General features: G+C 46.5%; 8 protein-coding genes across 8 annotated transcripts; 2 read left to right on the forward strand and 6 right to left on the reverse strand.

Moving 5' to 3' along the window:
- Nucleotides 1-2354: 2354 nt before the first annotated feature.
- On the reverse strand, nt 2355-3232 carry GLAREA_04009 (Histone-fold containing protein; the record flags this gene model as incomplete). The annotated part of the gene is made up of 3 exons (XM_008084262.1): nt 2355-2543; nt 2597-2728; nt 3125-3232. 3 exons carry the CDS (start codon nt 3230-3232, stop codon nt 2355-2357), a joined length of 429 nt encoding a protein of 142 aa, XP_008082453.1.
- Nucleotides 3233-4437: 1205 nt separating this feature from the next.
- Nucleotides 4438-6947, forward strand: GLAREA_04010 (Zn2/Cys6 DNA-binding protein; the record flags this gene model as incomplete). The annotated part of the gene is made up of 3 exons (XM_008084263.1): nt 4438-4887; nt 5073-6695; nt 6777-6947. 3 exons carry the CDS (start codon nt 4438-4440, stop codon nt 6945-6947), a joined length of 2244 nt encoding a protein of 747 aa, XP_008082454.1.
- Nucleotides 6948-7078: 131 nt separating this feature from the next.
- On the reverse strand, nt 7079-7747 carry GLAREA_04011 (NAD(P)-binding Rossmann-fold containing protein; the record flags this gene model as incomplete). The annotated part of the gene is made up of 1 exon (XM_008084264.1): nt 7079-7747. The coding sequence occupies one exon, from the start codon at nt 7745-7747 to the stop codon at nt 7079-7081; it is 669 nt and encodes a 222-aa protein (XP_008082455.1).
- A 488-nt stretch (nt 7748-8235) lies between these two features.
- GLAREA_04012 (uncharacterized protein) lies at nt 8236-10092 on the reverse strand (the record flags this gene model as incomplete). Its single annotated transcript, XM_008084265.1, has 2 exons — nt 8236-9944; nt 10002-10092. 2 exons carry the CDS (start codon nt 10090-10092, stop codon nt 8236-8238), a joined length of 1800 nt encoding a protein of 599 aa, XP_008082456.1.
- Nucleotides 10093-10954: 862 nt separating this feature from the next.
- GLAREA_04013 (P-loop containing nucleoside triphosphate hydrolase) lies at nt 10955-13950 on the reverse strand (the record flags this gene model as incomplete). The annotated part of the gene is made up of 2 exons (XM_008084266.1): nt 10955-11390; nt 11441-13950. 2 exons carry the CDS (start codon nt 13948-13950, stop codon nt 10955-10957), a joined length of 2946 nt encoding a protein of 981 aa, XP_008082457.1.
- Nucleotides 13951-15292: 1342 nt separating this feature from the next.
- GLAREA_04014 (uncharacterized protein) lies at nt 15293-16944 on the forward strand (the record flags this gene model as incomplete). Its single annotated transcript, XM_008084267.1, has 3 exons — nt 15293-15321; nt 15369-16777; nt 16850-16944. 3 exons carry the CDS (start codon nt 15293-15295, stop codon nt 16942-16944), a joined length of 1533 nt encoding a protein of 510 aa, XP_008082458.1.
- Nucleotides 16945-17499: 555 nt separating this feature from the next.
- Nucleotides 17500-19278, reverse strand: GLAREA_04015 (RING/U-box; the record flags this gene model as incomplete). Its single annotated transcript, XM_008084268.1, has 3 exons — nt 17500-18466; nt 18554-19077; nt 19129-19278. 3 exons carry the CDS (start codon nt 19276-19278, stop codon nt 17500-17502), a joined length of 1641 nt encoding a protein of 546 aa, XP_008082459.1.
- A 1137-nt stretch (nt 19279-20415) lies between these two features.
- Nucleotides 20416-21110, reverse strand: GLAREA_04016 (TPR-like protein; the record flags this gene model as incomplete). Its single annotated transcript, XM_008084269.1, has 4 exons — nt 20416-20751; nt 20803-20896; nt 20961-20979; nt 21092-21110. 4 exons carry the CDS (start codon nt 21108-21110, stop codon nt 20416-20418), a joined length of 468 nt encoding a protein of 155 aa, XP_008082460.1.
- Nucleotides 21111-21263: the final 153 nt, after the last annotated feature.

Here is a 21263-nt window from a genome sequence, read left to right on the forward strand (position 1 = left end):
CACCTGCTCGATTGTCGATGGACCCCCGCTATCTCTCATTATACCGGCGTTAGTACATATATATTTGCGCTTTTACTGCGCACTGCATACGGGAAATTATATCCCGGACGAATGGACGAATTTGCTTTCTTCTGGACTTCGATTCTCAACAAAAGCAATACAAGCCGAGTCTTAATATCCCTAAGTCCGACTCGGCTATGAAATGATCGCAAAAAAATCGCATGAAGTTTGAACGACTAGGATACCATTTGTGAAATCATACCATTACAGCGATTGGGCAACCATCACGACTTACGCTGCCATGACCCTCTCCCTTAAAAACGCTACAAACTACCACACAACCTACAAGGCTTGGGGTATACAGGATACTCGAGGAGATCTGAATTCATTGGAATACATCATACAGAAAGAGGAGGCAATTGCGCTAGGCCCGGGGATTGGATCTGGAAGAAGCTTGATACGACGACTAATTATAGGGTGCAACCATCACCCCCTCCCGTTTGGACAGACAGCTCTTGCAAAACCATATGATTAGAGCCCATATACATATATACACATCAAGTCAAGTCTAAACTTCCGCATCCAGTTTTCCACACACACACATTTAACGACGAGAATGAAACGAGAAGATTAAAGTAACGAATTGCTGCGTCGTGTACTTGGGTTTGAAACCGTGATATTGGATTGGAAATGGACTTCTTGCTTTGCGTAGCTCTATTTGTCTATTGTAACTTTCTGCTGCATCTATTGAATACGTTTTTACATTTGCTATATTTGCGTTTTGGTTTTTGTGTTTTTGTGGTAATCTGGATTTGAACTGGACAGATTTTTTGGGGGGTTGGAAGTGAAAAAATGGGGTGGTTTCAATGCTAGGGACTTTTTGGGGGGAATGGACGGATATGAGGGAGCTGTAGTTTGTTCTTCGCATCTACATGTATTCTATTGAGTTTTATTTACAAATATTTTTGCTTGATCTAGTTGTGCTCAACAATGAGGAATTGTTACATCAGTCGCGTTTCTAAGGGGGAATGTGAAATTCATGCGAAGATATGTTCTCATCTGTTCTAGATTTACAGGTTAGAGAGTGGGAGATCATTTACTCATTTGAAGAGGGAGATTCTGACATACCCTGGATATAGGTGAATTATTTGGAGAATACATGGGATTTCACCGGGATTGGAGATCATGGGAAAGTCATTAGAGATATGTTTTGTTTTTGCGTAGGAAGTGTGGAAGTTAGTTATTAGATTTAGACGGTAGTACGGCGGTTAGTCCGTTCGAACCATCAGGAAATACCTTGTCGATACACCAAATTAAAACATTCCTTCTATTTAATAAAGACTCTCTTTATATAATATTTCCTGTACAGACCCGAGTAAACCAGCTTTCGAGCCTGGCAAATATTTATGTACTAATAGCCTTATTCCATACCAAGAATCAAGATGTCTTTTCCATCTCCTGGAATATCATTCAAACTCTGATACAGGAACCGTTTCTCGCTGGTGTTGTGACTCCCTAATACATTAAGTCTATTTCAGAGGAAAGCAAGACATCATTACACAGACATACTCTAATCTACAACTCAATCCCCAAAGCTTCCACCACGAATCACCAAAAACCAGCCATGATATCTCATAGACTCCTACCATTTTACTTTTTACTGTGCATGAAAATCCTCATATCACTGCACGATTTACCACGAAACCCCAAGCGGGCTGTGCTTTCGACGTATTTGTTTTGAAAGAGACATGGATAGATGAAACTACATTTAGGAACTGAGGAGGGAGAGATAGAGATAGAGATAGTAGTCCTCAGATAGTGTGATTAGGAGACATTTCACATCTTCAAAAGTAGGTACACTGAAATTGGCCATCGACGTGAGGTGAGCTAGGCAGTAGTCGTTATGGGACTGAGGCCACCCATCCGCTATCCTTGGCTTTACAGAAAGTAGCGAGATGGAATGACACAATAACACGACGTTTACATGGAAAAAGGTACCAAATCACAAAAGTCACTGGTGTAATAAGATTTCGGGCCCTGGTCAGAAACTTGATCAGCATTAGAGTGGAAAATGTGACCAAAACGACACCTCTGAGTAGCGCGACAATCCATCAACTTGTAATAGTACAACCGCCACATTCCATTTCCTGCCACTCTACCATCATTCGGGGGACCAGAGAGAAACGCCCATTGAGATGTATTCATACCATCTGCTTTCATCTCATAACCATTCACTGTCAAAAAAAAAAACAGCGCAATAATAATTCCCATACACCTCCTGCTTCTGTACCCAACCCAGAAAAAAACAAAGAAAACCAAAACTAGACCAAGATACTCGTCGTGAGTGAAGATATTTAGGCCTCGATAGCCTTGTTTTTCTTCTTCTGCTCAACCTTCAACAGCAGCGCTCGGTTGATATGTGGTAGGACACCTCCGAAGGCGATCGTTGCGCGGATAAGGGTATCGAGTTCTTCGTCACCGCGAATGGCGAGTTGTAGGTGGCGGGGTGTGATACGTTTGACTTTGAGATCCTTGGCAGCGTTCTGGGAGTCATATGTTAGCATGGCGCAGATTAGGCAGATATGGGTAGTCTTACTCCTGCGAGTTCGAGCACTTCAGCTGTGAGGTACTCGAGAACTGCTGTTACGTATACGGCTGCCTTTGCTCCTACGCGCATCTTGTTTTGGGTGTTGTTCTTCAAGAAACGCTTGACACGACCGCAAGGGAACTAGACATATACCAAATTAGCGTTTGTAGATGGCGTGTATAGCCGCCTGTTGTGAATGCATTTATGGGACGTTTCGAGTGCGCGAGATATTTTGAAAGGATTTTCGTTTTCGAGTCGATGTAGCTTGCGCATGCATGTGAGACCCAGTCGCGTCGCGAACATCATCACCAATACGAATAGAGTAACGAGAGCGTCCGCAGGCGTAATCACATAGCCATGTCGACTTCTAATCGCATTCTCGAGGTGTTTGACCGGTTTGAGGTAGTTGTTGACATGAATGACGCGACATGGCGGGGTCCTAATAGCTCGCGCTTCGGAATCGACGATAACCTCATCCTTTCAAGATACCATCGCAGAAGACTTCCAAACCAAGTGCTCGAGTTGCGCATTACTAACCTGAAGTCCAGCCTTGCTAGAGTGAGATTGCTGCTTCTTGCTTCCATCTGCGCCGACCTTACCTCCCGAGGACTTGCCGCCTGAAGATTTTCCTTTACCACCGGCCATTGTTGAAAATATCGAATGTAGAATATGTGGTTTGATTTGAGGTCCGTTGGTCGAAAATAGATGAACTCGGGTTTGATGTGTTGATGTTTTGGTGGAAAGCGCGTGGTTGGGGGAGAGAACTTACAAGATCAATCCCATTGGCGCTAGTAAAAACGTAACGGGAAGCGGAAGCGAGAGATGTGGTGGCAGGTGCATCAGAGGAGAGAGCGTTACAGAGGAAAATGAAGGACAACGTGACGAGAATGCTGAATCAGAATAGATGAAGTGATTTGAAAGATGCTCGCATGAACCTGATCTTCTCAGCGAAAAGAGGGTGAACAAGAGAGAGACTGGGTGGGGGTATACATACTATGAGGCCCATTGCAGGTAGGACTCTGGAGGTGCAACAATGTCCAGGACAGACTATTGTCACACCAACTCCATGCTGACAACGAGTGCTTGACCTGGTTGAAGCTCAGATACCATATCGATGCGTTGCACCACTGGTGAACGTCGTTTGGTATTCGTGAAGTTGTTGCGGTGGAAAGACCGTCGTTGAGTGATGCTCAAACCAGACAGACCTCCCATCTCAGGCCACAAAAGAGATGCCTGAGCTAAGTGCACGTGATATCATGTGTTATTCGCAGGGAGTGAGTTATCACCCGTCGAAATTTGCAAGATATTTGCTCTTACGTTTGACTTCGGACTCTACATTTGCGCTGAAGTAAAAGTAAAAGATAGCGCTTTTCATTGATTTCTTTGGAAAAGACTATTTGACCTAAATGAGGTCCGGATTGGGCTCCTATCTATCTCCCTCCACCTCCGGCTGTTAAGAGTACCTATAAAAATGCATTTCAGAGTATGGTTTAAGATGGGCAATTTTCTACTATTCTGTTAGAAGTTCCATTTCAAGAGCGGATGTCAAAGATCGAATAGCTTCGAATGTGAAGCGTAAGTCATGTTCTTTCGGGCATCGAGGTCGGCGCCGACTTGCCTAAACCCGACTCGGAGCTCCGGCCATGCGCCGCATCATGCCTCTGAGGAAAGAAATGAGAGTAAAAAAGGTTCTCGAACTTATCCCAATACCTCCCATTACAATTGCAATTCCTTTGCAACAATTACATACAATTGTGGGGCCGGAAGCGTCAAATGCGAACAGATCGGAGTTGCCTGTCGTGATCAGCCCTTGAGCAGCCTTAACTCCATCCTCCCGTCTCCTTCTCAAAATGTCATCACCTCCGGCAACATCGCCAAAAACAGCAGAATCCAAATCGAAGCGCGCTCGCCCCACCAAATCATGCCTCGAGTGTCGTCGGAAGAAGCTCAAATGCGACCGTACTCAGCCGTGTATGCAATGCAAGAAACTGGGCCGAGAAGCTCTCTGCACCTATGCCTTTGGACCCGGTACGCCCGCCGGAGAAGGGGCTGAGAACGGCGAACGAATGGTCAAGAGACCTAGAGTAGAGGTTTCTAACCTTGCCAGTTGGGGAAATGGGGAACAAGTCATTCCTTCACAGGTCAGAAGCAATGAACACCTGACCCAAGATCCACTGGCCGTTCGAGAAAGGACGGTAGCTGGTGAGAGAAAATCGCCAGCGCCCTCTGGAAAGGTCTATATTCAAGGCTCAAGATCGAAGTATGTTGGACTTGGGAATCAAAGGGCTTTACTTGACCATGTAAGTTCTATATCCATCATCTCAAGAACGGAAAGGAAATCCGCGGGGGTGAAAAGACTATCATACGAAACATGAAATGCCCTTCAACCATGCTAGTACTGCATCATTCCAAACCAGATGAATAATAAATCTATCCATATCTAGCAAGTATTTGATACCTGTCGACAACAGCTAATTGTTAGCAGTTCGCAGATGAGAAAAGTTTCTTGTATGCTAGTTTCCGCGATAGTGAAGTGGCTGCTACAATGACCGAAATCTCAAAATACCACAGTATTCTGAACCCTAAGATCAGATCTGTCGGCCAGTATTCTCTTAGCGAAGCAATGTTCTCACAAATGCTGCAAGCATTGCCAGATAACTCAACTATCAATTCGTTGGCCAGGAAATACACATCCAACCTAGAAAACGTTTTGAGGGTAGTCCATATTCCCGAGTACACGAAAGTTTGCTGGGAAATCACGATTATGCGCCAAAATCCAACTTCAAGGAGGCCAGCTCATATTTCCGAGGCTACTCTTGCTCAGCTACTGGCCACGTTGACGATTTCTTCTCGTTTGAGCGATACGAGCGAGGCAGGAGTGCAGCAGCTTCCCGAAGCTTTAATATCTCAGTATCTTGAGCTAGTCAAGTGCTGGCTTGAGGGCTTAAAGGGAAAGCAGCGGATTACCCTACCTGTCATTCGAGTCGAAACACTCTTACTCATTGCAAATATGTACAAAATGAAGCCGCTTCCACAGCTGTGGAAGGATTCTGGAAGTCTCGTCCGCGTCGGTATGGTCATGGGCCTTCACCGAGATCCGGAAAGCATTGTAGGGATGTCACTCTTCGAGAAAGAGCAGCGAAGAAAGATTTGGCAAACAATTGTTGAACTAGATTTGCAGTTCTCGCTTGCTATCGGATTGCCTCCTGCAATTCAATCGACCGATTTTAGCTTGAAGCCGTTGCTGAACATCGATGACGAGGATCTGACGGAAGGTATGATAGAATACCCGAATCCTCAACCACAATCTATTTGGACAGACGCCTTGCCACAGATCATTCTTGCATCGTCCCTAAACGAACGACTTGATACAGCAAATATCCTTGCCAGAAACATCGACATTGACAACGATGCAGAAGATATCCTTTCGAGAGCCAAATCACTTGAACAAAATCATCAAGCGCTGCAAGGTACTTTACCGCCACGTACAAAACCTCGGCATACACTCTTCTCCAATATCCTTCTCGACGTTTTCATTAGAAGATATTCTCTAGCGCTGTACAGAACAGTCACTTTGAGTGAACAGGGATCGAACTTCCTGGAAACACGAAAAGGAAATCTCAGAGGATGTGTTGCGATTCTTTCTCACCTAGATGCTTTGGATCCGGCCGTTGCTGATCTTGACACTATAAAGTCGAAGAACTATCTAAACGTGTTTCACATCCTGTGTAAGAACGATATTAACCAAGCTGCGCTGCTTCTATGCTACGAGATACGTTCATTCAGAACTCCCGGTCGAGAACAGTCGAGCATTCATGATGAATCTACGCCATGGACTAAACATAGTCTGACAAGAATAGTTGAAAACACGTTGAATGGTTACCTGCAGAGAATTGGAGAGTTTGGAAGCGATCTCAAAGTCATTCTACCCCTTTCGATTGTTCTTCATTCTGTCAGATCGGACGGAACATCAGAAGGTCAAAGAAGGCTTATGATTCAAGGAATAGAGCGCGTTCTTCTTGCCTGTCGAAAAGCTGTCCCTGACGCTCGCGTTTCGTGGGATTACAGCCCTCACCCGTCGAACGCTCACACCCCGAATAGTCAGATGGTAAGCATGATTCTTGGGACATTCTTATAAATTAAATTTCGGTCAATAGTACAAGTCTGTTTACATGCTAACATATTCTAGCTCTCAACACCTTCCATGCAGGAAACCACAAATAACGTGGGATCTCATCTCATGCCACAACACTATGCCGACGGATCGCTTCCGCTTGACGACATGTCAGTTGACAGCCTCCAATTCCAGAAGTTCGATTTTGGACTCTTGGACTGGGATTTTGGTCAGTCCTGGTCTTGAGTCATCCTAGACAGCAGATTCCAGCAGAAAAATGTAGGATACGAAATATGTATAATATGTATAATATGCCTCTATAAACGCCAACACACAACGCTCACCATCCCAAACTCCAAGACCCCACCTCCTCCCCTCTACTCAGCAACAACCACAACCCTCGCACCCCTCCCTTCCCTCTCCGCACACTCAACCATAAAACTCGCAACCCCTTCCATACTCACCTTTGGCATCCACCCAATCCCCGCCCCCACCTCCCCAAACTCTCTAACGCCCTTCCCCTCTCCCTCCGTCAACATAGCAGGCTTCACGACCGTCCACTCCAGTCCTTTCGCTTCCCGCAACAGCTGCTCAACCCTCGCATGATCCCTATGTCCAACACTCACGTTCGAATGCTTTAATATCATTCTCATCGGCGCAATCACATTCTCACTCGAACTCCCGACCCCAAACGCAGATAACACCACCACCCTTCCTATCCCCTGGGATTTCATCACACTCACCAAATTCCTCACGCAATTCTCCATGAAATCAGCCGGTCCGACGGATGCCGCGAAGGGAGAGCCTGTCTTTCGGGGGTTGTTGAGTGCAGTTATTACGACGTCGATTGGGGCTGGGGAAGAGGTGATGGCTCTGAGGATGTCGCTTTCTTTGAGAGGCGTGCCTTCGATTATTGTGAGACCGGTTTGGCCTGGGAGAGACGACGGGTTGCGGACGAGTGCTGTGACGGTGTGGCTTTGGGAGAGGGCGGCGGCGAGGATTCTGGAGCCGACGCGGCCGGTTGCGCCGAGGATGAGGATGTGCATTTTGTTGGAGGAGGGGAGTTGTGATTTGTATGACGGAAGATGTTAGATTGGGTTGGTTTGGGGATCTTGTTGGAGATGTGGTGTTGATATATCTTGTTCGTGGCGTTGAGGTGGTAGATAAGTTCGGATGAATGTTTGAGCTGTATGTATGCGAATCGAATAGCCATGGAATACCATCTTATATACCACCTCCCTTCTCCTCCTGCTTTCTCATCAGCCTACCCTCCCATCTGACATCAACACCGGATATAATCCAATTCGATGCAACGCGGCCCGGATCCGAAGCGCTAAATCCGGGTTGCGCACTTCAAGGCGGTTTTGGAGTGGCGGAGCGTTTATGTGTTTTGGGGGATTCATAGTGCTCTGGGGGTCTATTGCTGTAGGTTGGGAGTGATTGAGGATTGTGGTGGGTTGAGGCGTGGAAGGGTGCGTGGTTGGAGGAGTTGACGGTGAGGCGGAGGCGGGCGGATATTGGGATGAGGTGGATATCAGATTTGCTGATACGAACCACCTGGGCTAGTATACGAAGGAAAATTTTGTGATGTAACTAAGGCATTCGAGTTTTGTGGTACAGCATAACTATTCTGTTCATCCATATTGTTTCCGCGGTGTTGTTGTGTTTGGTCTTGGTTTTGGTTGTAATTTCCAACATCACCAGTACCGTAAGACGTAGTGGAGCGCTTTGGATTCTGCTGTACAGTATACCCATCCTGTATCTTTGTGTTATTTCTGTGCTGTTGCTGTACTTGGTCTTGGTTTTGTTCTTGGCTATAGTTTCCACCGTGATCGGCACCGTGAAATGTTGCAGAAGGCAACAAACCTGTACTCCCCTGAATCTGTGGTTGTAGTTGAAAGTTTTCTTGGTTCTGCAACTGAAAATCAGCATTTGTTTGGCCAGTCGGCTTCGGTTGCCACTCGCGAGCATTAAAGCGAGAATCATAAGTGTCAACTCCTAGGTGCTGCGGCTGGGCCCAGTGTCCTATATCCTGGGTATTACTGGGAAATTTATGGTCGAGTTGGGTGTTGTTGTGCTGAAACTGGTGGTTTTGAAGCGGAAGGGTGTCTATTGTGCGATACTGTGGTTGTGGATATTGAAATGCTGCGTGTGCTGGATAGTGAAAATTGTTGTATTGATTTATCTCGCCCTTCGCCATCTCATTGTTAAAGCTAGTGTTGAGGATATTAGGCGTATAGGCCTGCTGCTGAAAGTTCTGTAAGTCTGGATATCTTATTTGCGAAGTATTCCAATTTTGCTGAGATGATCCAGGGCCTGCCATGTTTTGCGTCTGGTTATTTTTGAAGCCCGGATAGCTTGGCTGAAAACTGTTCAAGCCTTGTTGGAAAGTCCTATAGCCTGACGTCGTATTCAGCTGAGGGCCTTGATTGCAACTGTAAAGGTTTTGGTTATAGATAGGTACAGACTTCGCTATGGGAGTTTGCCGATACAAAACCATCTGGTTGTTCGATTGTGGTGCGAGGCTATGATGTCTTGCCCTGTGAATATTTTGGGTATCGTATTGATGTGTTGGAATCCATTTCGGTGGTTCCGATTGATGTGCTGGTTGCTTCAAGTTTATGCTTGGCCCAACGGGTGCGAATTCGTTATTCAATTGTTGAGTAGAATGACCCCCAGGATCATTGTGATAATACGTCGACGGAAGGTAAATTGGAAGCCGAGACCCAAGCTGATCATTCCCCTGCCTCTCACAACCTTGAGGAACAAATTCCGTCAAAGTCGCCTTCAACCTCTTCCTCTTCTCCGAGATTTTTATTGGTGTCTTAAATGTGCCCGGATATCTTATCAGAGACTGGCACTCGTCTATTTGGCTCTGCCTATGTTGCATATCTGGTGGACGTTGCATATGTGGTGGTCTCCGTGTACGTGCCTCTCCTAGTCGTTGTTCTCGGTCGACATGGCGTCTCCATGATTTCACGGATTGTTCAAGTTCAGAAACTCTACTACGTGGTCGTCGAAGACGTTGTCTATGTTGTTCGCGGCGTTTTCGGTCTCTTCGCTTGGATTCGCGGGAAGATGGTGTGCCTGCAAGAACGGTTCCTGATTCGAGGCTGGAGATGTCGGCATCATGGTCGTCCTCAACTATCTTTGTAAATTGTGGTAGAATTATATTCTTCGATCTTGTAGCGTTCTCAGGTTCTGGCGACTCTGTAAGTCCTCCTGTGATTTGCTCTTCATATGCTCAAAATCGGTAAGCAAGCGTTTTGATTTAGAGAACTCTGTGATCGGTGACAATACCTTGAGCATAGTACCCATACGGATCAACGCCCTGACTACTAGTGATACTCTTCTCTGCCCCAGTAGCAGGACTCCCATTCAAATCGGACATGTGCACGATGTGTTTCACAAGCAGTGTTCAGATAAAGATGTAAATAGTTCTTTCCGTGTATCGTAAATATATCATGCTTCGTTGTTGGGCAAATGGGTTGGAGCGATCCGATAGTGAGGTCTGTAGGGATGCGAGTTGCAAGAATTGAGAAATGAATCGAGCGTGGACACAATGCTAAGCGGACTAAATGAAGGGTTAAGCAAATGTGAGTCCGTTCGGTTCGAAAATAGGTAGTAGCCCTCACCCACAGGTAGTATATTCTCTGTCGGTTATGAGGGATGCGACCTGATCAAGTGAACTGAAAAAAAAGCTGATGGAAGATATTCAGCATACCCCAGATACCGAAATAAAGAGGAAGACGAGCATCACCTTTGAACTGAGGGAAGGGTTGAGAAAATGAGGCAAAAAGGAGTCTGGGCTCTTGTCGGTTATAAGCGAGAAGATATTTGGTAACATTAATTCTCAACCTTGAGATTACCCCAAGCCTGCGTCTTAAAAGGTATTCTTGAGACTGGAGAAAAGCATGAGGCACTTACGAACCCTAGACGTGAAGGAAATTGTGGATGGCGGCGATCTTCGAAGTGAATTGTATTCGGACTAGTCCATTGTTCCAATGCTTGACATGGTAATCAATCGGCTGCAGAGGATTAAATAATTAAGTTCAATTCTGTACACCACCAAGTTCTTCGAAGCCAGGCCTTCTGAATCAATCAGGCGGATACTATTGGGTTTCTCATTACTCGTAGTCCAGAGACGAGGCTTTGTATACACAATGAACCTAACCCTATCAATTGATTATGTGAAGAACCACATCAAGTTCCGTCGGATTCGGTAGAATATCTCCACACTATACAGAGCCTATCTACAGTCCTTTAAACAATTCCTCCACCGTAAGGGGTTTCTTAACGGCATTGGAAAACCCTTCATGGTAAGTAACCCATATCTTCTTCTCGTCTTTCCCACTCTTCCCCTTCTTCGTATCCAATATAGGATTGCCGTCAATTTCCTGTAACGGCAATGGATCTTCCTTTACCAAGCGGCCAAAGAAGTCTTTCTTGGGTCCAATAACTGTTTCCTCGGCATGATGACCTTTGTTCTCCTTAGACTTTGCAAACGCAAAATCAACATCGTCGTTGAGATTGCCGGCCCTGTAGCGGGCTTGACGCGCTGAGTTCTCACGAACGATGATGTTCTTCTGGTACTCTTGATCCAAAACCTGTCGGACAGCATATCGTACGGGCGCAGCGGCCGAGGCTGGCGTTGGAGCCGTCTCAAAAGTGACCAGCATATCTAACGGTCTAGAATTGTCAGTCTTTGAGGTTTTGGGAAACAGTTGTTGTAAACTTACGGTTCCATGCGATACACCCACTGCGTCGCCCGACTTCCAAAATCGCCGTCCAGTTTACCACGCTCGAATATGACACCTACATCGCCCATGACATCCACGGCCCGCTTTACCATTGCCTTTTCAGCTTCCTTCCTGACACTAGCAATGCCCTTCTGCTCACCACTACCTCCAACGATAATCGGCTTCACCTCTGGCGTAATGATCCTGATAAGGGACGGCAGCAGATCTGTTGCTATGTCTTCAGGACTTCTGAAACTTCGCAGTAACGGAGGGTCCAAACTTGCTTGCATAGCAACTATGGTTGCTCTATTGTTCTTTTCCGCTTCGAAAGCTTCATAGTCAGCTCGTGGCCCTGTGAAAGGCAGGATTTCTTCTGCCTCCTCTTCTTCACCCCATTTCTTGGTGTCGTTACTATTTCCAAAGTAGTGGCGAGCGGGCGATGAGAACAGATGATGGCAGGCGAGTACTGGTTGACTGAGATAAGGTGCCAGCTCAAATTCTTGCCGTGTGAAGACGCGAGATGAGCAAGAGTCGTGGAAGTGTAACCACTCGTAGGCGGCATGTGGTTTAGACAATATTGAATCGTCGTTGAATGGCTGACTTGGATATTGCGACCAAATGTCTGTAACAATGCGATCGATTTCTCCACTGGTGTCCACCATCTCCCGCAGCCTGTCCATGCCGGATTTCTTCGCGAGTTCTGCAACCCCCAATTGTGATTTGGGTTGCTCTGTGGAGTTGCTAGATGCTGGATCATAATGTGAAGGCTTTGGAAACCCGGCGCCTTCTAGAAAGACTCGATTAACAAGTTCTTTGGCCCCGCCTCTTCCGACACCTCTTGCCCCACCACCTCCATGAGAGAGATCACCTGTCATATTCTGTTCTACCCATTTCCGCGTCAATCGTGCCTTACCATCCTTACTTGATGATTTTAGTTTTGTGGCTGCCCATTCCCCGACTACCATGATGCCTCGTAGATCACCTTCGCCGGTACCCTCTCGTCCTTTCCGTGACTCGGCAGCACTTACGCCCCAAGTAGCTTCGCAAAGTCTTCGAACGGCATCGTTATCGCAAGACACACCTTCCTTCTCGAACACAGCTTTCATACGAGCAATGACTGCATCAATTGGAGGCTTCCGTACGTGAATAATTTCTGCCAGATTTGAATGTCGTAAGGGGCGAAGAGAGGGATGATAAACATCGTTGCAAATTAAGATCAAAGGCCGCATCAATCGGAAATCGTCCCCCTTTTTCTTCTTTTTGGCATACCCTGGGTTTGAGGTGACCCCTGCCGAATTCTTCTGATCCAGTTGTATAAGATCAATGAGGGCTTTCACAAAGCCGCCCTCACCAGAGCCACCAGAACCACCAACGACACCATCTACCTCATCCACTACTACACATAATGGATGGGCGTTCTTCTGTACATGACCTGACTTTGAAGTGACCGTGGATCCCGTCTTGACACTTTCGGTGCCTACACTTGTTCGAATTCTACCCTTGACTACATCTTTACTCCTTTCGTCACTTGCGTTAATTTCCATAATCTCATACCCAGCCTGGCGTGCACAAACATGGGCGAGCGTGGTTTTCCCTAGACCAGGAGGTCCAGTAAGAAGTAGAATTTTCCTGTGTGTTTTCTCATCACCAACCATGGCGCTTGGATGTTTTGGCGCAATTGGCTTTGCTTTTCCACTCTTCGGAAAAACAAGAGGATCCCAGGCTTTTAGCCATTTCAGAACTTGACGATGGGTCCTATCGTCGCCTACGAGTTCCATGAAATGCCTGGCCCTATACTTCTCTGTCCACATCAGCGTCCGTCGCGGTCTTGATGTTGTACCATTATGTTCTACCGTAGGCAACACATTATCCACTTCCTTCGGTTTTGTCGTTTCCGGCGTTTTGGCTTCGTTGGCAGATTCCTCAATAAGATCATGAATATCGATGCCATAATAACTCTTCTTTGCACGCCCGGCTTTTGTTGTTGACCTAGCAGCGATGAGTTGTTCGAAGGAAACTGGTTTGGCTGGTCCCTTTTTTGATACAGATACTGATTTTCCAGAGCACGTCATGGCGTCCGAACGCTTGAGCTGCCGACTAGCGATAACAGATGGCATAGCAGAAATAGCATCCATAGCAATAGACTCGGAATTATAGGTGGGAAGCGTGGCCTCGGTGACGCTATCGAATCCGTCTGGTTCTTGCAGCATAGAATCTAATACCGATTGAATTGTAGATTGTCCGCGACCTTCTCCGCTAATTTTCATGGTACTTTCTCTGGAAACTTCGTCGTCTCTGTCCGGACTTGGTAAGCCGGGTGATTCCAACATTCTCCGCTTCGACGCAGGCTCTTCTTGGGCAACATCATTGTCACTATCGGAATCATCCTCAAGTACGAAACCTCCCACGGCTCTCGATTTCTTTGACTCGGGTATGGATGGTCTCGAACGCTTTGAAATGGTGGGCGATATAGGCTCTTTGTACATGATTGGAGAAGAAACAGCCGCCATATTGTCTATAAGTCTGGTGGTGTTCTGTAGAGTTTGTGCTTGTGGTTGACTCGAAAGGAGCCTCTGCATCGTTGAGTTAGTGATGAAATCAGCTTTACAAGGAAGGATCTTTACTGATATGAGAATCTATAAGTTGGCAAGAATTGTCGTTAATAGATACTTGTGCTCTCATACGTAGGTGCGGAATTATTTCAATTGTTCAATGCCAAATTGTATCGAACACTCGTACCAAGTGAGGTTGACGCGTGCGCGACGCGATGGTTCTGACAGGGGCATTAAAGAGAACCCCACACCACGTGAAATTTAACGATCTGTAAATCTTACAATGATTTTATGTAGAAAATGCAAGTTCAGGTGACAAAATGTCATGAGAAACAAACATGAGAGAACATCTTAAGACAGGATACACTTAGACAGTTGCCAAATGGTGCTAGAATTTTGGGTCGTCAATCATCGAGTGTTGCACACACGTGATGATTGATAAAGCCCGACACCTTTGTAAGATGACCTAGGTAAATTTATCCCCGCACTGTGCTCGTTCCACCACACGTTATTCCCATCAACCACAGGACAGGCAATTGGCAAACACGTTTATGTATGAGGATTATTGTGTTTCAGAAGCAGGCATTATCCGATATGGATCCAGTGCACCCATCATCTCCCATTTATCCTATAGTGTCACCTGCGGCAACCGAAAGTACATTCGCCGGTTCTCCAGTTACAACCAAGCAACACGACGGATTACCTTTATACGAACCACCAAGGAAGAAACAGAAAAGAAATAAGCCTACTTTATCTTGTGAAGAGTGTGTGGAAAGGAAAACTAAGGTTGGTCTCTTATTCTACTTTTGGTTGTCTAAAACGTCACTAGCGAGCATTGGTACTTCGAGTTAGTGATACTGTTCCTCACATATGCGGAAGTCATATTGTTATCATGGTACTGTGATTTTGAAGAGATCAAATGAATCTGAAGGTCCTTTGGTTATTGAAAAATAAGCTTTCCCAGACGGAGAATGACATACTTGAATTTTGTCTGCAGCCAAGTGGCAAAGCCCCCAATTTAATCCTAGCATCGACAGAACTGTTTGATAGGATCGTCCACCAATTTGAGTGCTTTACCATGAAAATATAAATTATCATTCAAGCCATGACAGTTAGTATCATACTGCACTACCTAGCTCATGACCGTCTTGGCAACCCCTCTGAGCTTTAGCTAACTGGAACTGCAGTGTGACAGAGGTCGACCTAACTGTCTTTCCTGTAAGATCGTGTACTCGCCTAGTAGACACATTGAATTATAAACTTACACTCTCAGGTATAAAACGACAAACTGAATGCAAATATGCCCATGTTGCAAATGTGCTCGAGCAAGTCCTCTGAAATTTAAGCGATGTTGAGTATTTACTAACTATCATTAGAGAAACAAATCGATCCATGGGGAATACCAGGAGGATGACAAAACCTCCTCAGAATAAGTCCACAATTACAAATGGCTTTGAAGGCCCCAGGCAGACGGTCGCTCCACAGGAACGAAGTGCTTCACGCGGGTCAACATCTTCATCTATTGGACTTCTTTCCCATGTTCCCTACTCGCACCCTACAGCTTCAAATGTATTTGGTATTGGATCCGAGCATCCTTTTGCCAATTACTGGACCTGCAAAGGTGGTCTTCCAGAAGTAATAAGCGTTCTTCCACCCAAAGATCAAGCAGATGCCCTCTTAGAACGATATTTCGAATGCGTCGACCCCGTCTATCCTATGATCCACCGCCAAACCTTCTACGCAGACTATGAGCAATTCTGGGGCCTCTCCCCACCAGAAAGCAGCCGTACGGATGCCGCACTAATTGGATTAATATTCTCCATGCTAGCCCTCGGAACACAATTCGTAACCACCAGTCCCCCTGAAGATCGCCAATCAACAGCCGAATTCTACGTCTCCGCCGCCCACCAATCCCTCCGCATGTCCTCCTATCTCAGTAAAGCCTCAATCCGCTCAATCCAGGCCATGGTTCTAATAACCTACTTCCTCATAAACGACAACCACGCCTCCGACGGCTGGGCCTTTGCCGGAATCCTCATCCGACAAGCCTACGCCATGGGTCTCCATCGAGACCCTAACATCGTCTGTCCCAGCGCATCCCCCTTTGACAAGCAACTCCGGCGTAAACTCTGGCAAGCCGTGCTATTACAAGACACCTTCCTGACCGTTCTCCTCTCCCTGCCCCCTTCCGCAACCCACACCGACGTCTCCGTCGCCGACCTAATCGACGACCACAGCAGCATCGCCCACAGCAACCCCACCGACACAGCCTACATCCGTGGGTGCTGGACGCTCGCGAACCTCGTGCAAGAAACGATCTGCTCCCCGCGCAGTCTCGATCTACCCATCTGCAGCACCGCGCGTCAGAAAACTAAACTGCTCGCGGATTTCAAATCCGTATATCGCTCTTTCCCAGATATATTCCGTTCCTGGACAGCCTCCTCCCTAACCGCGCTGTCAATATCCAAACCTAGGATTGTCCGGCAAACACTTTTTCTCACGTCGAACTACTTCCATAATGTAATGCTAGTCCACTCCTCCGCCTCTCTTGAAGTCCCCGTAAACATTCGCGGCGCGTTAGACGCTGCGCACGACGCTATAAGCGCATTCTTCTTGCTCTACAAATTATTCGAGTCTGAAGCAAAGGTATGGTGGGTATTCAACCATCGCGCGTTTCTGGAGGCGTTGTGTATTGGGGGCATATTGAAGGATGAGGCGAGGGTTGATGGGGGGTTTGAGGTTGTGAACCGCGATCCGGCTTTTGCTAGGGGGAAGGAGGATATTTGTGAGTATCTTCCTCACAACTTTATGTGATTTGAAAAGTTGTGGTTGTTGATTGGTGACTGACTACTTTTAGCGAGGATGATTGAGATTATGGAGGCGATGTCGAGGGGAGAGAATGGATCTGCTGTAGCTTTGACGAGGGTGGCTGTTCTTAAGGCGTATTTATGAGGTACGTGGACATGTCCTAACATCTAAGACATTTGTGAAAATCATACATAGACCAAATATTGGTACCAATATAATCAAACTTTGTAAACTTATAACTTATTTAGTTAGAAGTTATTTTATTGAAGATAACATGCTATCGTGCGTTGAAGGATTCTCAAATTGACGTCCTGGAGGACAGGAGATCATTGCCTTTGCCCTAAGGATTTACTTCCTCAAAAAGCCAAATAGAATCAATTCACACCAAACACATATTCTGCAAACGGATACTCAAATACACTCGAAGAGTCGAGATCGCTTACGCATTTCTATCTTCATTCATACATAATCTACATAACAGGCACCTCGCTCAACGGAGCAATGCAAAAAAGGCAATAAAGCATTTCGCAAGCCATATAAAGCTCACAAGCCCAAAAACAAAAAATATGCGGAGCAGAAACCATCTTGCAAAGAATCCATTCTAACTCCGGGATGATATCAATTCCCTAGACTCCATGCTTGCCAACATAACAATCCTCTCATTTCCGTCTACGCACCCAGAAGAACGAGAAAAAGTAATTATCTCCCATCTCGAGTGCCACGATCACCCCATCTCGATCTCAACCACGCAAAAGGACCGCTTCCCCCACCACTTTCAGCCTGAGACGTCGCAGTTGTACTTCGTCTCCTGGAACTCAGATCGCTAGTATAACTTCTCCCGCTACTTTCGCTATTCTGTCTCGAGGATCTAATTCTAGGAGGAGGAGCCGACTGATCTGAATTTTGTCTCGAGGATCGAAGTCTGCGAGGGGACGACGGGTCCGACTGCCGCTCAGATGTTGTTGAATAAGGATTTCTGTCGCCGACAACCTGCCACCTTCTAGGGGCTTGAGCTGCGGGTTCGTCTTCATGTGTTGGTGTTAGCCTTCCAAAATGACGGATGGAGGCTAACCTGGATTCGTTCCTACTTCCTGTAGTGTTGCTTCTGCTTAAGCGATCTGGCCGCTCTGGACCGCGGTTATCTCTCCAAGGAGACGAGGGATTCTGGCTCGGGGAGCTAGTTGAGGTTGCTCCTTGGGTGTTCGATGCTGGGGTCGTTGCACTATCAATGCCTTTTCGGCATATTGGGCATGTGTTGTGCTCGCTCAGCCAAAGACCGACGCATGTTTCGTGAAACCAATGGCTACATGGCAAAGAGACGACTTCTTCACCAAGCTGAACGTCGTCCATACAAACGCTACATTCGCCCTTGCCGTCGTCACCTAGCATTTTCTCATCTACCTTCTTTTTTGGTAATGAGGCAATTGCGTCAGGTGATGCTGGACCTGGAGCATTTGATTGAGGGTGTTGTTCCATCAAATTCGAGATAATTTGATCCAGGGCTTCTTGCGAGTATACCGCATCACCAGATCGCATGTTTGCTGGATTCAATAAGGCAGCAAAAAGTGACTGTAAACCCGGAGGCATTCCACCTGCTGGCCGTGGACCGTGTTCATGGACGTGATCCTGATGAGCTCCCATGCCGCCAAAGATGTTACCAAGGAGTCTACGCAGGTGTTAGAAAACATTTATATCAGAAATAGGTTAGGCGGCTTCAATAGCTGGGGATGTTATTTCAACCAGAGGGCCATACGCAGTAATATCATCGCCTTGTCCTTCTCGTTGACCAGGACCACCTTGAGCTGGAAGATTTGTAGTAAATGTATATCGCGCCCCCATAATGTGTCCGTTTGTTGTGCGACCTCCGAAAGTATGCACATTTCCACCTCCAGCAGGTCCAGCATTGAAAGGTCCTCCTCCATTAAATAAAGTATCCTGGCCAGATCTTCCCGGTTGACCAGCCTGAAAAGCAGGGCCGATCAGACCACTTAGCATATTTTGGAAATCTGTCATGACCACATCTGGATTATCTTCGCTTCCCTCTGCGTTTCGCTCACCTCGTCCATCGCCGCGAGATCTGATTGTCCGTGTAAAATATGTTACGCGAGGTCCGCCACCAGGACTGCGGACACCGGTGACATGTTCATCTATATCTGCCTCTTCTGGATCGGAGTCGGTCGTTTCCCACGGATTATGGTTCCGTATTCTATCAAAATCTGGAGGAACTTGGCTCTGTGGTTCGGCAGCAGGTCTTGGATCGCTCTCGCCAGGAGTTACCTATAAAAGATTAGCATCTGCCAATTTTAATGTGAATTTTCATAGGCATACTATTTCTGTGATCTGTCCCTCGCAGGTAGGACACTCTAATCCGTGCTCATCATTATACCACTCCGCATGGCACTGGTGGCAATAGACAACTTCCCGGTCTCCAGTTGCATCTAAATGCCTTCCACCACCACCTCCACGGTTCTCCGACATTGCGTCCCGGACGCTATGGTAGGCGGCAAGCGCAGTCAGGCCCAGGCTGACAGCTAGGCCGGTATTGCGAATAAATCGAGAAGCCGTTTTGAAGATGTGCCTACGAGAGGCGAAACTGACAGTTTGACTTATTCAACCGGAATGTTGGACACGTTTGTCCGTTTCGTTACTCCACACGACTGGTGTAGCTGGAATAGATGCAGGACCGCAATGGAATCGGTTTCGCAGTATCAAATTGTGGCAAACTGGCTTGTTGCTGGCCTTGTGTTTGGAGAGTGATCCGTTTGATAGGTAAGCTGAGGACAAATGTGGGGTACTGCCAGTTCAGCTCTGAGTGGTAAAGGTTGTGATTGTTAGGTTGGAGAAGTTTTGTACAGAATTAGTGTATGAGTTGTAGTCGGTGAAAGTGAACCTGAGTAATACTATCGTGATGAATGTTGACTCCAAACGTGCTGCAGTATGTTATTCGGTTGTTGTGCTAGCAGCAAGCTTGACGTTCAGCGCTGTGGTTCTTGTGACGCAAGTCTTTGCAGATCGTCTGACCCCTGTTGGCTGTTGGAACCGGCTGATAACGAATTATTTGGTCTGAAAACAGTAAATGTATTTCAATAGCAGCACAAATGAATACCTAGGTAGGTAGGTGAAAATGTAATTGTTACTCAAATGTTGAATCTATTTCCAGATTCATTCTTTAGCCGATGCCGCAATTGACGTGTCTTTTGCATACTTTCTATCGATTTCTTCCGAATTCCCTCGAGCTTATCCCCTGAAAGCGCTCCCGCGCATACTGTGATATGCCTTTGAAGCCGATGCAACAACTCATATGTAGAGAATATTTTGGTTCGGCTGGTGATTATTTGAATGCCATAAAATTCAACCCTAAGACTAATGCTCTGATTGTCCGAATTGGCAGCGGCCCCAGCCATTTCCCGTTCCTAGTACAGCCCGACAATTCGGAAGCCAGAGAAATCGCACGTCAGGTCAAAAGAGGACTTATATTTTGTATACAAATGGACCATGAGCAATTTTCCCACGGGTTCATTTCCATAATTGTACATTATTATCATCCTGGTATCCATGCATTAAATAAGCCTGCTTCTTTCCGCTCCCATCGCCGCTCAAAGAACCCTTACCACCTCATCTCTTCCTGTTGCCCATACCCTTAAATATCATACCTCCAACAACACCAGCAGCAATAGCAACCCCGCTAAGAATAGCCACACCCATTAATCCCTCCTTCGCAACCTTATCATCAATGAGACCCCTCAAGCTATCCGCCTGCAGATTGTTTGGTTCCTTGTCTAGAAGCAGGTCGTTATATCTCCTCGACTCCGCATAGTTTCCAAGCTTGAAGTTTCCGAGCGCGAGGTAATACAGACATTCGCGACGTCTTTCGGGCGACGTACGGAAAATATCAGAGAGGAGTCGAACACCTTCTTGTTGGTCGTTACGAGCGTTTGATTTTATGAGGCCCTGTTGATATCAGCGACTAGTCCTTCGTCAAGCCGCAATAGAATCACATACCCAGGCAAAGTTGAACTTTGTTTGAATGCCCACATGTTCGCCTTCTTTCTCGTATTGTGATCGTAGAACTTGTAGTTCTTCGGGCTTCAAAGGACTAATGGAAGTCAGTACCGAGTTTTACTTGCGGCTATGCCCGCCGCAGATAATTTGAAGCGTACCTCTCTGCGTCAGCAGCATCTAAACGCACCCGTCTGGTTAGCAATGCGGTATGAAGGCGATTGAAATAAAGATACACAGCATAACAGATGTAAAGCTCCGTATCCAAGGATGTTTTGCTATCCATACTTACATGGTAACTGTGAACCCATCTTGTCGTCCTACTTGTGGTAGCAAATGCTGAGCGACTGATACTTGATAATGGAAGTTGCGATGAATAAAATTTACTTTCTGGTAGGTGGCCACGAGTTGCTGAACATCTGGAACTCATGTGGCGCTGAGAAACCTAGCTTGTGATGCGGGTA

The sequence above is a fragment of the Glarea lozoyensis genome (genome assembly GCF_000409485.1).
Source record: "Glarea lozoyensis ATCC 20868 chromosome Unknown GLAREA2, whole genome shotgun sequence".
NCBI classification, from domain to species: Eukaryota; Fungi; Ascomycota; class Leotiomycetes; order Helotiales; family Helotiaceae; genus Glarea; species Glarea lozoyensis.